The 17,404-nt window shown below is 43.2% G+C and overlaps 1 protein-coding gene across 2 annotated transcripts in view; it reads left to right on the top strand.

Annotated features, from left to right (window-relative positions):
• Positions 1-17,404, top strand: part of asic1b (acid-sensing (proton-gated) ion channel 1b) — a 715,429-nt gene that overhangs the window by 629,710 nt on the left and 68,315 nt on the right. For both annotated transcript variants that reach the window (XM_043681801.1, XM_043681800.1), the window contains exons 2-4: positions 2,632-2,785; positions 12,486-12,613; positions 16,737-16,887. In XM_043681801.1, coding sequence (XP_043537736.1) covers positions 2,632-2,785; positions 12,486-12,613; positions 16,737-16,887 — 433 coding nt within the window. The remainder of the gene's footprint in view (positions 1-2,631; positions 2,786-12,485; positions 12,614-16,736; positions 16,888-17,404) is intronic.

The following is a 17,404-nucleotide window of genomic DNA, read 5'->3' as shown; positions in this document are numbered from 1 at the left end:
TTGGTTTCATTTATCATTAAGTCAAATAATTTTTCGTGAACCACTGGGGCACGACTGACTGCTGGAATGCAGAAAGGCGCCCAGTTTCTGAACGTTCATTTCTCTTACATTTGATAGTTGCATTTGATCTTGTCCCTTCTCCCCGAGCTACAGCGACTGGCAGAGATCTTGAGTACGTCAAATTTAATTTGCTCATGCAAGAACTGCCTCTTTCAATGATCCACTTATCGTGCGAAGTGAGTGATTTTTCAATTAATTTCGCCTGTGTGTTGGCTCCACAAGGGTACTAGTGGTGCTGTAAACTGTCCCTGCCTCTAGGAGGTAGAAGACCCGGGTTCGAGCCTCGCCTGTTTGAGTAGTGTGTCACATTGTGTCTGGAAGATTGGTTCAAAATAATTACAAGGGTTTAAGTGCCATTTTGATAGGAAGCTTGAAATGACTGCACTACAACAATACCTTAATTTTAAAATGATCAACATTGTTTTCCGATCCCCCTCACCTCCTCCCTATCTCTGTAACCTCCTCCAGTCCCACAACTCTCTGAGATATCAGTTCTTCTCCAGCTTTGGTCTCTCGTGCATCCTAATTTTAATCACTCTTGCTATAACTGAACCTTCAACCATCTTGACTTTCAGCTTTGGAATTCTATCTCAAAACCTTTCCACTTCTCTTTCTCTCCCCCCGCTCTTTAACAGCCTCCTTCTGACCTGTGTTTCACACCAAGGTTTGGGCAGCTGTTCACAAATCCCTTTATGTGGATTCTTTATCTCAACCTCTCCCCTCTGACTGCGTTGTGGTGACCCTCAGGTTAAACTACCGCCAGTCAGCTCTCTCTAATAAGAGAGCAGCCCATTACCTTATATCTCTTTACGTGTCAAGTTTTGTTTGACAGTTGCTCCTGCAAAGCACCTTGGGACTGTTTTACTACATTAAAGATACTGTAAAAGGCAAGTTGTTGATATTAGTATCAGTTAGCAAAGGTGAATACAGGTATATAGGAAATCATTATTGATAACAACCAGTCACTGAGAGTTACTTAGCAACATGAAACTGTTCTTAACAAGGCTAGTTACATATTTTGATCACAATTATGTTAATGGTTTGAAATAAATTTGTCCAGCTTGCTTAGACCATTGGACTGAGGAATCTTATGGTAAATGCACTCACTGCAGTCTAAAGCAAATGCAGTCGGAAGCTTATTGCTGCTGGCAGCAGAGCTGTGCGGTTCCTCTCAAACCATTCACAATTTCCCCATCAGCTCACCCTTCTCACAGGCTCCAAGTAAAACTTGTCAATCCAGTTACAAAAGCATTGAAGGGAGAGAAATGTAGCATTGACATAAGGTGGTAACGTTTTCTTGTCAGGACATTCCTAGTGAAACTAAGGAAATTAAGTATTCAATTTTTGAGCTATCCGTGCATCATGCCTTGGATTAACCGCCTGTCTAAACAACAGAAAATGTACAAGGATTTTTTTTTGATGCTGGTAGTGAAGAATGTTCATGCTTTGAAGGCCAGAGAAATAGACAAGTTCTGGTCATTATGAGGGATCAGGTTTGGTATGACTCATGAGGACAGTTAGTGACGATATCACTCCTCAATTCATGCATGTTGTAATCCAGAAAGCCAGTTGGTGAAGGATGGAACTGAAGTCGGGAACTACACACAGCTGTGTATTTATTTACAGGGTTAGACCTTGCAAGCATCGATCTCCGACCTCAGCAACCAACCCCTGAAAGTATCGCATTTGAATAGTGTTTTCTGGAAACTTATTTTTTAGAAAATGGGCATTTCCTTACAGATATGAATGAGACTGCTGTGCCCGCTTCTCACTGCTAAGTCTGCTTTACCCTCGACAGGAGCCTGGGCACAGTAGGAACCAAAGGAAAGTACTTGGGAAGTAGGAGTGTTGTGAGAGCACATGTGAGTATGGGGTGGGGTGTGGATAGGGAGCAGAGCCCAGTACGATTAGATGCAAAGTTAGATTAGAAAGAGTTTGGAGCACAGGGATGGGGGGAATGGGAGCACACCTCTAGTTCTCACTAACTCACTTACCATTCTGGACCATCATCAAACATAGCTCAGCCGTGGGCTAGCTCTGCATCTTGGATCCCTTAGGAGGGGAGTCTTTAAGCATTCATGTGAAGTCCAGGAATTCCACTTATTTGCAGCAACCATGACAGAAAACATTAGGTATCTTAAATGGCCCCAAAGCTCTTTTTAAATGCAATGATGTGAATTACATGGTGAATGGACAAAGAGATAGTTAGAAGGGAGATTTCCAGGCTAATATTTTAATCCCAATAGTTTGAATGGTACCATAACCATCGAGAGTAATATTGTTGTATTATCTGAGTCCCAACAGTGGGTTACTATCGTTTTCACCTTCCTCATCATAACACCAGGCAACATCATGGGAAATCTGACAGACAGCTCCCAGGATAATGTGGCCCTCCCACAGAACTGTTGCAGTAGTCTGGGCGATGTCAAATGTCAACGTTTTTTTTTTCACTTTTTAAAATAGCCAAAGAGTTTTGCCATTTCAGAAGCTCGACTGCGTACATTTTTGTGTGCAGTTTTGTAAACTGTGTGCTGTTCCAAAGTCTAATGCGAGCCGTTGTGTTCCCTGCAGGTGTTTACGAGGTATGGCAAGTGCTACACTTTTAACTCCGGGCAGACTAAAGACCAACCAATCCTGACAACGATGAAAGGGGGAACTGGGAATGGTCTGGAACTGATGCTGGATATTCAGCAGGATGATTACCTTCCTGTCTGGGGTGAAACAGGTACCACCTATTTGATCTGAGAGTCTTAGAAGCTGCATGCTGTAGAGTTCATTACTGTATGTTCTAGCGTATCCAGTCAATTATGCAAGTGTCTACCATGTTGTGGCAATTAGATGTCACCAGTGCACCCTACAAAGAAAAAAAAACATATGCGGAACACACTATGAACCACTTGATTTAAAATTCATGTTAAATGTTAGGATAAACCAGATTTGAAATTACTCCATCCGAATTGAGAGAGTCGCTTTATTTTATTCATTCATAAGACCGTAAGAAATAGGCACCTGGAACCTACGCCATCATTCAGTAGAATCACGGCCACTTTAATGTCCTTTTCCTGTGACCCTTGATTCCCCGACTGATCAAGAATCTATCTCAGCCTTAAATATACACAAGAACTCACAAGTCTCTGTGGTAAGGAGTGTGCCTTGTAGATGGTGGACAGGTTTTGGGAGTCAGAAGGTGAGTTAGTTGCCACAGTATTCCGAGACTCTGACCAGCTCTTGTAGCCACTGTGTTCATGTGGCAGGTTCAATTGAGTTTCTGGTCAACGGTAATAGTGGGGGTTCCAGTGATGGCAACACTATTGCATGTCATGGGATTGTCTCTAACTGGAAATGGTAATTGCCTGGCATTGTTACTTGCCACTTGTCAGTATCGGAGGAGTTGCAAATGGTACAGAACATTGTGCATTCATTGGCGAATATCCCCACTTCTGGCCTTATGATGGAGGGAAGGTCACTGATGAAGCAGCTGAAGATAGTTGGGCTGAGGACATTACCCTGAGGAACTCCTCCAGAGATGTCCTGGAGCTGAGATGACTGACTTCCAACAACCACGACCATCTTCCTTTGTGCCAGGTAGGACTCCAACCACTGAACAGTTTGCCCCCGATACCCATTGATGCCAGTTTTGCTCGGGCTCCTTGATGCCACACTCGGTCGAATGCAGCCTTGATGTCAAGGGCTGTCCCTCTCCCCTCCCCTCTGGAATTCAGCTCTTTTGTCCATGTTTGAACCAAGGCTGTAATGAAGTCAGGAGCTGAGTGGCCCTGGCGGAACCCAAACTGGTTATCACATGGAGTGAATCGGATTGGCTGGAGACTGGTATCTGTAATGCTGGAGAACATTGGAAGAGGCCGAGATGGATCATCCACTCAGCACTTCTGGCTGAAAATTGCTGTGAAAGTCTCAGCCTTATCTTTTGCACTGCTGTGTTGGGCTCTTCCATCATTGAGGATGAGGATATCTGTGACACCTCCTCCTCCTCCAGTGAGTTGTTTAATCATTCACCACCATTCACGACTGGATGTGGCAGGACTGCAGAGCTTAGATCTGATCCGTTGGTTGTGGGATTGCTTAGCTCTGTCCATCACTTGCTGCTTATGCTGTATGGCTTGCAAGTAGTCCTGTTTGGTAGCTTCACCAGGGTTGACAGCTCATTTTTAGGTATGTCTGGTCAAAGATCCAGTGAAAAATCAATTGACTCCAGATTTGCAAACAACGTGAGATTGTTTTGTCACCCCATATTCCCTATTTTCGTCACAGATAGCACTCCCTGGTCAACCATCTATCCCCACCTTATAAATAACTCGCTGCCAAGCACTAATGTTGTTCCTTATGGCTTTGTTCCATTTTATTTTTCTCTTCCTCCATTCTCTGATGAACCGCAATTAATTTCAGCCCAGGGTAGTCTGCATCAAAGTGGTTTTAGTTGAACAGCATTGGTGAAAAAGCAACAAAACTGCAGGACGGGAACAAAACAGAGGCGATGCTTCAAAAACAGGTGCCAGTTAATCCCTGCTGCACCTACAGCCAGCTGGCTCTCTTCAGCTGCTCAATCGGCAGCTTGTGTCCCGTACTGCATTCGGTGTCTTCAGTCATTGCCATCGTCCTTATTCCACTTACCAGATAACATTGTGCATCAGTGACCAGAAAAGACATTGACAATTCACTGCAGCACTGATGAAACATACCTGAGTAATTCATTTAGCCAAGCAGCAGATGATGTGTAGCTTAGCGTTTCCTATCAGTCAGAATTCCTAAGGCAACTTGTTTAATGCAAGTGGGATTTCTTCACTGCTTTCTTTTCAGTGACATTCTTTTCACTGTATGTATTCCAACTCTTCTGCCCAGTGCATACTATGCAGGCAGCTGGGTGGCCTACTTCTGCCCCATCTAAGACACTTGTGTGAGATAAAACAAAGACACGCACAGACTTGCGTTTATTGCTTCTTCCAAAACCTCAGGATCTCCCAAAGTGCCTCAGTTTAATTCCTCTTCTGAAAGATCGCACCTATTAGGGTCTCACGTTCTCTCAGTGCTATACTGAAGTATCAGCCTCGATTTTTGTGCCCAAGCCCTGATTTTTTAATGTGGAACCTTACAGCACAGAGGTGAGAGTGCGACCTGAGTGCTGGCTGACACATGCAAGGAATGACCAGATCCTCTATTTTACAGATGTTGGTTGGGCAGCACCATGACAGATGGTGAATCTGGCAGTCTCCTTCCCTCTGAGCACCAACAGTGCCACCTTTACCCCAATGACACAGCTGGGTTTAGGAAAACAACACTGCCATGGAGTGAACAGAATGAGTTTCATGCCCACAGTTCCCCCTTGTGCCAAGCTGTCATTGGCAGCAGTGTCACTACATATGCATGATTGGTCGCAGAGGGAGAGGGGAACAGAGAAGGTCAATAGTGTTGTGGTGTATCAGCCACATCTAGTAGGAGGCACATGTATCTAGGAAGCATCCAGCAAAGCCATTCCTCAGTGAATTGGAAGTAAGTGTGTGAAAAAAATTAACCATTTCCAGAATCAGAGTTGTAACAGCACAGGAGGTGGCTGTTTGGCCCATCATGTCTGCACTTGATGTCTGCATTTTCTTCCCTCATTCCCTTTGGCACCATGTTTGGTATCTGCTTTGCTCCACTTGTGATGGGATAAAGTAGATTGGGAACTTTTTAGATGAGAAGTTTGCTGTCTGAGGCTGTGGCTGAGCAGTCTGGTACATTGAATGAAGAAATCAACTTGTGATGCTCATCATTTTCACCTTTGTTTTGGGGTAACTTTTCTGGCGCCAACCAGCTATTGTGCAATGAGATTCAATCAATAATTAATTGTATGGCGCAGATACCTTAAGGGAGCAGTGATCATAATATGATTGCATTTTACATTCAGTTTGAGGATAAGAAGAATGGGTCCACAACTAGTATTTTAAACTTAAATAAGAGCAATTATGAAAGCATGAAAACAGATAAAGTGAACTGGCAAACCATGTTAAGGGATAGGTCAATAGAGATGCAGTGGTGGACATATTCCGTAATACACACATTCCAACAAGAAAAATTCCAAGGGGCAGAAGCACAATTTGTGGCTCACCATAAAAGTTAAAGATTGTATGAAACTTAAAACAAGAACATATAATTGCACAAAGATTAGCAGATAGGACTGAAAATAGAAAACAGAAAGGAATAGCGAGAAGGTCATTAAGGAAAAAAATTAGTGCAGGAGTGAAAGCTAGCTAGAAATATCAAAACAGATAGTTTCAATAGATTTTCAAAAAATGAAAGTGAGCATTGGTCCTGTAGAAAGTGAGTCACGGGGAATGACTAATGAAAAACAGGGGCATGGCAGATGGTTTGAACAGGCATTTTGCATTGATTTTCTCGATCAAGCATACGAGCAACATTGCAGAGAAACTGTAAATCAGGAAAAGGAAGAAAGAGAGAAATTGAAGAGTATAATCATTGGGGTACCATCTCACAGCCATTTCTTCCACACTGCCAGCTATCAAAAAGAGTATGATGCCACCCTATCATTTTGCACATCTGACCCCTTTTCCTGGCAGCACCTGCCAGCTATATTCATCTATTTCTTTTCAACAGGATCTACAGGATGGAAATAGACCTTTCAGTCCAACTTGTGCATGCCGAGCAGATATCCTAAATAAATCTAGTCCCACATGCCAGCATTTGGTCCATATACCTGTAAACCCTTCCCTATTTTTTACCCATCCAGATGCCTTTTGAATGTTGTAATTGTACCAGCCTCCACCACTTCCTCTGGCAGGTCATTCCATACACACACCACCCTCTGTGTGAAAAAGTTGCCCCTTATGCCCCCTCTGACCTTAAACCTATGCCCCCTAGTTCTGGATTCCCCCACCCCCAGGGAAAAGACCTTGTCTATTTACGCTATCCGTCCCCCTCATGATTTTATAAACCTCTATAAGGTCATCCCTCAGCCTCCAAAGCTCCAGGGAAAACAGCCCCAGCCTATTCAGCCTCTCAAACTGAATGCAGCTTGAGTTCAGCTGCAGCTGAAACTGCAGCTCAAACTCTCCAGTCCTGGCAACATCTTTGTTAATCTTTTCTGAACCCTTTCAAGTTGAACAACATTTTTCCTATAGGAGGGAGATGAGAATTGAACGCAGTATTCCAAAAGTGGCCTCACCAATGTCCTGACCTTTGGCAACATGACATCTCAACTCCTATACTCAACGCACTGACCAATAAAGGCAAACGTTGGCTGGCTTGTACAAATTTGGAGTTCAGTTTTTTAATATTCAGTGATCCCCTGACACGTCTGAAGGGAACAGCCTGTGAAACCTGACAAAACGCATTCATTATGTGGGATCAAGAATATTAAGGGATCAATCATGTGTTTTCTGCAAGATGCACACCGTTTTGAGATTCAGGATCTTTCATGTAATTGTGTATGAATCTCTACTTGACTCTTGTCTTTTGATTGACGTTAACAGAAATGACCTCTATTTGCTACGATTCCGGTCATCTTACGTTTTCAGAATTTTGGCAAAACTGGTATTGGTTTGCAAATCTCTTGCTGAGTGAGCACTTCCTAAACTCGGGTTGGCGCATGTGGATCTTATTAGCACTTCTTTGATATGGTATAAGGTGCCTTGAAGTGATCATCCAACGCCTAAATTAGCCTGTGAGCCAGGTCTGGCAGTGCCCCAGCTACGGGTGCCAGGTGTGAGTTGCTCTTATGTTCCTCCAGACCTGTGCCATTGCTTACTGGCTGCCAATGCAAATTGGTCTTGTGCTGCCAACAGGCATCCCAAAGTGAATTTGCCCGATTCTCTCTGCTCAGAAGCCTGGTTAAATAAAAACGGATTTTCCCATGCATCAGCTGTTGAGGATCTAGACAGGTTTATCACTTGAGCTTCAGCAGAAACTAAATTTAATACGGGGTAAAAATGGGATGCCCCGATGCAATCGGTTTCCTGCCAGGTCAGGCAACTTGAAATTATCCCCTACGTACCAACAACACAGAACCAGAGGCTAGCAAGTGGACATAGAGGCCATTCTCCTGTAACAGGATTCCAGTGAAGAATTACTGAATTGCGTTATCAATGGTGTGGAGAGACTATGGTCATGGGGAGATGATGCCCTGCTGGCATTATTGCCAGATGATTAATCCAGGGACCTGGGTAATGTTCCAGAGACATTGGTTTGAACCTCACCATTTCAGATGGCGGAATTTGAATTCAATTAAAAAATCTGGAATCAAGAGACTAATGATGACCATTGCCAATTGTCAGGAAGAAAAATCTGATGACCTATTGTGTACAAAAAAGTGGCAGATGGAGTTAAATTTAGATAAATGTGAGGTGTTGTATTTTGGTAAGGCAAACCAGGGCAGGACTTACACAGTTAATGTCAGGTGTAGTGATTGTAACAACATCACCCAGATGGACCTCATAGAATGAGTTCCCAGATTGGGTCTATTAGCCTGGTCCAATCGGGGAGCCCTGGCTGACAGATATAAAGAGGAGTGTCAGGGGTTCTGCTCACTCTGAGAGCTGGCTCTGAGGGAACTGGATCAGTGTCAGGGACTCTCCATGTGTAAATAAAGGGGGACTTGGTGGATGGGATTCCTGTCTCTGCAGAGTTATTTCAGTAGGGCGCAGGGAATAGAGTCATAGAGCTGTACAGCATGGAAACAGACCCTTCAGTCCAACCCGTCCATGCCGATCAGATATCCCAACCACATCTAGTCCCACCTGCCAGCACCCGGCCCATATCCCTCCAAACCCTTCCTATTCATATACCCATCCAGATGCCTCTTAAATGTTGCAATTGTACCAGCCTCCACCACTGCCTCTGGCAGCTCATTCTATACATGTACCACTCTCTGTGTGAAAAGGTTGCCCCTTAGGTCTCTTTTATATCTTTCCCCTCTCACCCTAAACCTATGCCCTATAGTTGTGGACTCCCTGACCCCAAGGAAAAGACTTTGTCTATTTATCCCATCCATGCCCCTCATGATTTTGTAAACCTCTATAAGGTCACCCCTCAGCTTCCGACGCTCCAGAGAAAAAAGCCCCAGCCTGTTCAGCCTCTCCATATAGCTGAAACCCTCCATCCCTGGCAACATCCTTGTAAATCTTTTCTGAACCCTTTCAAGTTTCACAACATCTTTGGGATAGGAAGGAGACCAGAATTGCACGCAATATTCCAACAGTGGCCTAACCAATGTCCTGTACAGCCACAACATGACCCCCCAACTCCTGTACTCAATACTCTGACCAATAAAAGAAAGCATACCAAACGCTGCCTTCACTATCCTATCTACCTGCGACTCCACTTTCAAGGAGCTATGAACCTGCACTCCAAGGAGAGACCTAGGGGTGCAGGTACGCAGTTCCTTGAAAGCAGTTTCATAGATAGACAGGGTGGCGAAGGTGGGGTTTGGCACACTTGCCTCCATTGGTCAGAGCATTGAGTACAGGAGTTGGGGCATCATGTTGCAGCTGTGCAAGCCATTTGTGAGATCACTTTTGGAATACTGCATACAATTCTAGTCACCCTGTTGAAGGAAGCATGTTAAATTTGAAAGGGTACAAAAAAGATTTGCAAGGATGGTGCTGGGACTGGAGGGCTTGAGTTATAAGGAGAGGCTGGTTAGGGTCGGACTTTTTTCCTGGAGCATGAGAGGCAGATGGATGAGCTTATAGAGGTTTACAGAATCATGAGGGCACAGATAAGGTGAATCGTCAAGATATTTTACCAAGGATAGGGGAGTCCAAAACTAGGATTAAGGTGAGAGGGGAAAGATTTAAAAGGCACCTGAGGGGCAACATTTTCATGCAGAGGGTGGTGTTTATGGAATGAGCTGCCAGAGTAAGTGGTAGAAGTGGGTACAATTACAACATTTAAAAGACATTTGGATAGATACATGTATAGGAAGGGTTTAAAGGGATATGGACCAAATGCGGGCAAATGGGACTAGATTAATTTAGGATATCTGGTTGGCATGGACACATTGGACCAAAGGGTCTATTTCCATGCTGTAGGACTCTCGGACTCTATCCTTACCTGGTCTGACCTACATGTGACTCCAGACCCACAGCAATGTGGTTGACGCTTAATTGCCCTCTGGGTACTTAGTGTAGGACAATAAATGCTGCTTTAGCCAGTGACTCCCACATTCTATGAACAAATAATGAAAAAAAGACACAAGTGAAGGACATTGATTGGCTGAGTCTCTGAGCACATTGAGAGACTGGTAGTGTTTCTGGTTACCACTTTTACTTAACACATGTGTTACGACACGGGGTAAACCCCTCTGCTAATTTAAACCCGACACGCAGAGAAACTCACCTCGCGCCTTAACCTGTTACATTTCGAGAGGCAAAGAACTGTCCCAGAGGTCACTATTTAAAAGTAAAAATTAACAATTTTGTTCTTTAAGTCCAACAGAGAACATTAAAGCAACAGCTATTTACAACTCCTGTTTCTTAAACCTATCTTTTACCTCCCACTCTACAATACAGGTCTGATAAAAAAAATTAAGATTTACAAAAAAAACGTTTCAAAACCAGTCAGCTTTGTCGATTCTTCTTCGTAGATTTCACTCTGTAGCTTTCTCTGGATTTTCCTAGGTCGTCTCTTCTGTCTTATGCGGCACAACGTTTCTTATGGAAAGGCACCTTTCAGAGAGCTGTCTGATTAGCAGTTGGTTTTCTTGGCAACTCTTCCCCTAACTGTTCAAAAAAGTACAGTTTTATACCCCAAAACAGCTCATTTCATTGGTTTGATGTCATCTAATCTATTTGGTGGGCGGCACGGTGGCACAGTGGTTAGCACTGCTGCCTCACAGCGCCAGAGACCCGGGTTCAATTCCCGCCTCAGGCGACTGACTGTGTGGAGTTTGCACGTTCTCCCCGTGTCTGCGTGGGTTTCCTCCGGGTGCTCCGGTTTCCTCCCACAGTCCAAAGATGTGCAGGTCAGGTGAATTGACCATGCTAAATTGCCCGTAGTGTTAGGTAAGGGGTAAATGTAGGGGTAAGGGTGGGTTGCGCTTCGGCGGGGCGGTGTGGACTTGTTGGGCTGAAGGGCCTGTTTCCACACTGTAAGTAATCTAATCTAATCTAATAATCTCAAAACACTAAATTCAAATTTGATTGGATTTTGGTATCTGGGGCATAATTTAAACTGATTAGCCGAATTTGAATTTGAATTTTTTGTTCCATGGCAACACAACTCTAGCTATTTGTTTCAACCAAGTGTTACATTTTTATTTTGTTCAGGACACTCTGTGCTTTCAGTCAGTCCTTGCGAGCTTCCTCCCTCTCAAAGGTACAGTACACCTCTATATCTTCAGAACACATGCAAGGTCTCTGGGTAGAAATATTCTCAGAACTTATGTGATCAAGTCTAATCCAAGTAGCATCACTCTCCTTTTTCGGGGAGGCAGTAGCGAAATGGTAATATCATAGACCAAAGTACCAGAGTAATGCTCTGAGTCAGTCAGCTCAGACAGGACTTTAAAGGATATTGGAAAAGATTAAAGACAGACTGCAGGGACACTGGGTTGGTAGGTAGGAGGAAGCCATCTGCAGTGCTGCATTCTGCAAATAAACCAACTATCAATAAATAGATTTGTGTCTTAGCTTCAGACGTCACCATCCGGCTTGGGACCCAATTAATATCCAGAACCCAATGTTTAAATGTAAGAGTAGGAAATCAATGATTCTAGTTGTGCACATAACACAAGTTTATAATGCTGGGTGTCTGTATGAGAGGTTTTTTAATAGCCACAAGTTATAGAGCTCCATTAGAGAGAAGTGGTTCTGAAACGCCCAGGGTCCCTGGTGCCCTCTGATGTTCCTGGAGGCACATAGGAACCAGCAATGGAGGCTTCCTTTGACAGTCTGAATAAACAAAAGGTTTCCAACTCTCAGTGGATATGTTCTTGCAGGCTTTTGATTTACTGACATGTTGAAATATAATGGCAGCTCACATGGGGTATCACAAAGAGCGAGATAGACATCAAGACGGAACGAATACTTGAGAACAAGGGTGAAATACTCCAGAGTTGGATGGAGTCTTGCTTGGGGATAGTTCAATTTTTTTCCCCTTTCTTCATCCCAATGTCACTTGTACCTGATTCTTGCCTGATGTCAACAGAAACGTTTGATGGATTCTCCCTAAGTAAGCATAAGTTAGAAACCAATGCCCAATACTTTCAGTGTTTCACATTGCAATGCAGAAGGTGAGTGGCAGGGGCATGACTTTTAAATGACACCAGACGTGACTGAGTGGGCAGAGAATTGGCTTAGAAAGGGAAATTGTGTCAGTTCCTCAGGCTAAGGTTAGTTTGTTTGCTTGTTGGTGGCAGTATATGAACTGATTCGTCAAGCATTAACATGTGTCTACTCTATTCTCCCATACAGATGAGACCTCCTTTGAAGCTGGTATAAAGGTTCAGATTCATGGTCAGAATGAGCCACCATTTATCGACCAACTGGGTTTCGGAGTGCCACCTGGATTTCAAACATTTGTTTCCTGTCAAGAACAGCGGGTATGAGGAATCATGATCAAACTGTCATTCTAGGCTTTTACTATAAGCTGAGATCGCCATAAAGCCGCTGGAGTTTTGTTCAGGGTCATGTCGAACTATCCCGGCTCAGCTTGTTACTGCTAACAAGTAATTGAGGGCCATCAACCCATTGAAGGATTGCTACAAACCGGTCCAATTTCCTTAGATTGCTTTTCATAACCAGATATTATTGTGAACACACTGGTCATCATTGCACATCTGATGCTTCAGGCTTAACCATTCCAAATCTCCCACCCAAACTGTGAATCTGACATTTCTGCTCTAGATGCTGATTGATCTGCTATCACCAGTATTCTGTCTTCTAACTTTCATTATTCATGACTTTTGTTTTGAACATGAAGTAAGCTCACAAGTCTTGCATCTCTCAGAGAATGTAATAATTCCAATTGAGGCACTTTGAGAAGGGTGGGGAGAGAATGGACACTCATCAAAACGAGGGGCCTCGGAACTGAGGAGTTGAGCTCCAGTACAGTAGGAAGCTCATGTCCTGTCTAGTTCATCCAACATGACTCCACTGGACATTTCTAATCATCCTGAATCCCACTTGTTAACAAGTACTTGTCTGATTTCTTCCTGAAACCCAGTAAGGTAATTTATTCCTTCCTGTGGGATACAGCATTGCTGGCTATCCCAACATTTATTGCTTATCCCGAACTGCCCTTGAACTAAGTGGTTTGCTTGGGCCGTTTCGGAGGGCAGTAAACAGTCCACCACATTGCTGTGGGTCTGAAGTTGCACGTAGGCCTGACCAGAAAGGATGGCAGATTTCCTTCCCTTGGTGAACCCATTGGGTTTTTACAACAAGCTCACTATTACTGAGACTGGCTTTTGTGAAGATTCATTGAAATTCTCTGTCTTCCAGTGGTGGGGGGTTTACAGGGTATGGGGGGTGCTGGGGCTGGGTGGGATACTCTTCGGTGCTGACTTGATGGGCTGAATGGCCTCTTTCCACACTGTAGGAATTGTATGATTCTTTTTTGAAGAGAGAATAGATCAGGATAGTCAAGCCTCCTTTGTTTGTTATACCCTGAACTAATCAATCATATCAGGCTTCTCTGCGCTCAAGTCTCTCTTTATGGCTTCAAGTTCCCAGTGTTAACATTAAGCAAATACTAGCTCGGCATAGGATAGTGCAAAGTAGTACTTTTCTGAGGCTGCTTATAAGGTACATAGTTCAGGCGATGTAGAGTGGTGCCCACCATGGGAGTGCTTGATATCAAAACTCAGGGTTTTTTTTCCAACCCCAGTCACTAATCTAAGTGAAAAGGTCAGTGCATATTTAGAATGAGAGAATCTATGAGGAACATGAGTTGGACAAGGTAGGAAAACGTTCTGTTGTCCAGGACAGAGATAGCTTACCACTGCAAGTATTCCAGTCATAATGATAAATGCTCACGTGACTCAGTTGTAGGATAAGTCATACACATTCTCGGTCCACATGGAGATTAGAGGGGAATTCTATTTTTTTGTTGTATGGACAGCACTGCACTTTTAGACTACATATATAACCGGCAAAGTTAGATGAGCAAAGGTAGACCAGGCAAGGAGTTCATAGAATGTTTTCAGGATGGTCTCTTAAAGCAGCTTGTTCTGAAGTTGGCCAGAGAGCAGGGTATATTAGCCCTGGTATTGTGATCAATTAATAATCTCATAGTGAAGGTATCCAGAGGGAGCAGCAATCATAATATGATGGAATTTTATGTTCAATTTGAGGGTGAGAGGAGTGGGTCCGAGACTATATTTTTGGAATTTTAATTAAGGGCATTTATAAGTGCATGAAAGCAGAACTGGCTAAAGTGAATTGGCAAATGAGGTTCAAAGATCGGTTGATAAAGATGTAATGGCAGACATGTAAGGGGCTATTTCAGAACACACAGAATAGACACATGCCAAAGAGTGGGAAAAATTCCAAGGGACAGACTCACAATGTGTGGTTAACTGGAAATATTAAAAGATAGTATCAAGCTTAAAGAAAATACATTAAATTGTGAGAAGATCAGAGATTGGACAGAATATAAAAACAGTAAAGAATGACCAAAAAATTAATAAAGAGAGAAATACTAGAGCACAAGAGAAAGCTAGTTTGAAATACAAAAACAGGTAGTAAGAGTTTATGAATATATAAAAGGAGGAAAGAGTTAACAAAGTGAGCAATGGTTCTGTAGAAAGTAAGACTGGAGACTTATGTAATGGAAAATAAGGAGGTGAGAGGTGAATTGAATGGTATTTTGCATATAGTGGATATAAGTAGCATCCCAGAAGTAGTGGTAAATCAGGAAATGGAAGAGAAGGAGGAACACAGGACAATTACAATCTCCATGGAAGTGGTGCTGAGTAAATTGTTGGAGCTGTGGGCTGACAAGTTCCTGGGTCCTGGTGGACTTCACCCTCGGGTCTTCAACCATCTCTCTAGCCACTTCTTTGATCTGTTGGTTTTAATTTTCCAAAACTGTCTTGATTTGGGGAAGGTCTCATTAGAACGCACCTCCTTTGTTCAAAAAGGGAGGGAAAAAAAGCAAGAAACGACAGGCGAGTTAGCTTAATGTCTGTCACAGGGAAGATATTAGAAACAATGAGTAAAGTAGTTCTTGCAGAGCATTTAATTAAGTTTGTGATAGGTTTTGTGAAAGGGAAAGTCATGTTTAACCAATCTACTGGAATTCTTTGAGAAGCTAACACATGCTGAGGAGAAAGGGGAACTAGTGGATATACTGTACTTGAGTGGCTTCCAATAATCTAACACCAGGTTACAGTTCAACAGGTTTATTTGAAATCACAAGATTTCACTTGACTTCACCTAATGAAGGAGCAGCACTCCGAAAGCTTGTGGATTTCAAATAAACCTGTTGGACTATAACCTGGTGTCGTGTGACTTCTGACCTTGTCCACTCCAGTCCAACACCAGCACCTCCACATCATGATTATTGGAAGGTATGTGATAAGGTGCTACATGAAAAGCTATTGTAGAAAATACAAGCTCATGGTATAGGGGATAACATATTGGCATGGATAGAAGATTGGTTGGCTAATAGGAAACAGAGCATATGTTTCAATGAGTCTTTTTTCAGGTTCACAAGATGTAGTGCATAGTGTGCCACAGGGATCAGCGGTGGACTTCAACTGTTTATATGAATGACTCAGAGAGAGGGATGGGAGGTATGGTTGTCAAATTTGCTGGTGACACAAAGATAGGCAGGAAAGTAAGTTGTGAAGAGGACATAGAAGGTTACAAAAGAGATATAGCTAGGTTAAGTGAGTAGACAAAGATGTGGCAAATGGAATACTATGTAGAAAAATATGAAATTGCCCATTTTGGCAGGAAGACTAAAAAAGAAATGTATTATCGAAACACAGATGTAGAGGGATCTAGGTGTCCTCCTGCATGAATCAAAGAAGTTTTGTATGTAACGACAGCAAGTAATTAGGAACTAATAGAATATTATCATTTATTGTGAGGGGAATTGAAAATGAAAGTCAGGAGGATATGCTTCAGTTGTATGGGTCTGCCCAGCAGACCAAAGGGCCAGCAATGAGGCACATTTACGAAGTAAGCCATTCAGGTTTGCATGTAAACGGTGTTTCAATTGGCTCATTGTCTTGATACAGCCTCACTTATGTATTCTGGCCATTTGAAACCCAAAATAACAAGCCATAAAAACAAGTTGCTGGATCTACTCAACAACTGGGGAGAGAGAAAAGCAGTCAATGTTTCGGGTCCAATATGATGCTTCCTCGGAACTGATCCAGACACATTCTAAAGAAGTCATATTGGACTCAAAACATTAACTCTGTTTCTCTTGCAGAGTCTGAGACAAACTTGTTTGGTTGTTCCAGCACTTCCTCTTTTTTTAATTTCAGCATCCACAGTATTTTGCTGTGACTTTAATATCTGATACAAATCATGTACTAGTTGGTTTTTTTTTTCCCCACTGGCTGTCCATCAACTCTTGGTAAATTGTGTTTAGGTTCAAGAAATCCAAAGTGTTTCCATTGACACCAGGCCCCATAGTAATATGATATTTAAAAACATGGTTCATTGAAATGCCCTCTCGGTAATGTTCCGGTTTTATGTTCTCGTTCTCAGCTAATCTACTTACCTCCTCCCTGGGGAGACTGCAAATCTACTCCAATGGACTCAGACTTTTTTGAGACTTACAGCATCACAGCGTGCAGAATTGACTGTGAGACTCGATACCTGGTGGAAAACTGTAACTGTCGGATGGTGCACATGCCAGGTTAGTTGCCAATTAACAGGATTGGAGATAAAGTGTCCTGGTCATTGGTGTCACCTTGTAATTTCTGTACAAAAATAAAACACTTGGAAGGAACTATGACACACAAATGCATCTTATAAAACTCATTATCATGTCTCAATCTTCCACTAAAGTCTTCTCAAGCCCATATATAATCACCACTTTGATTTACCTTATCTTCTCATTTTAACTCCAACACTCAGCATCAACCCCACTTGGCTGTTTTGAGCCAGATCAGACTTTGAGGGGCAAGGGGGTGAAGGAAGACATGCAGAGGGCAAGAGGAAAGAGGCAGGAGTTGGAGAGAGAGAAAGAGAAAGAGAGAGACAGAGATGGAGAGAGAGGGAGGGGAAGAGAGAGAGACAGGGAGGGAGCGAGAGAGAGAGGGAGGCAGGGAGAGAGAAAGGGAGGGAGGGAGATCGATGGGGGAGGGAGGGAGGGAGAGAGGGAGGGAGAGCAACAGCGAGGGAGGGGGAGAACGAGAGGGAGGAGGGAAAAA

The sequence above is a fragment of the Chiloscyllium plagiosum genome, chromosome 43 (genome assembly GCF_004010195.1).
Source record: "Chiloscyllium plagiosum isolate BGI_BamShark_2017 chromosome 43, ASM401019v2, whole genome shotgun sequence".
Classification (NCBI taxonomy): Eukaryota; Metazoa; Chordata; class Chondrichthyes; order Orectolobiformes; family Hemiscylliidae; genus Chiloscyllium; species Chiloscyllium plagiosum.
Note: the sequence above shows the minus strand (reverse complement) of the source record. Positions and strands in the feature narration are given on the sequence as shown.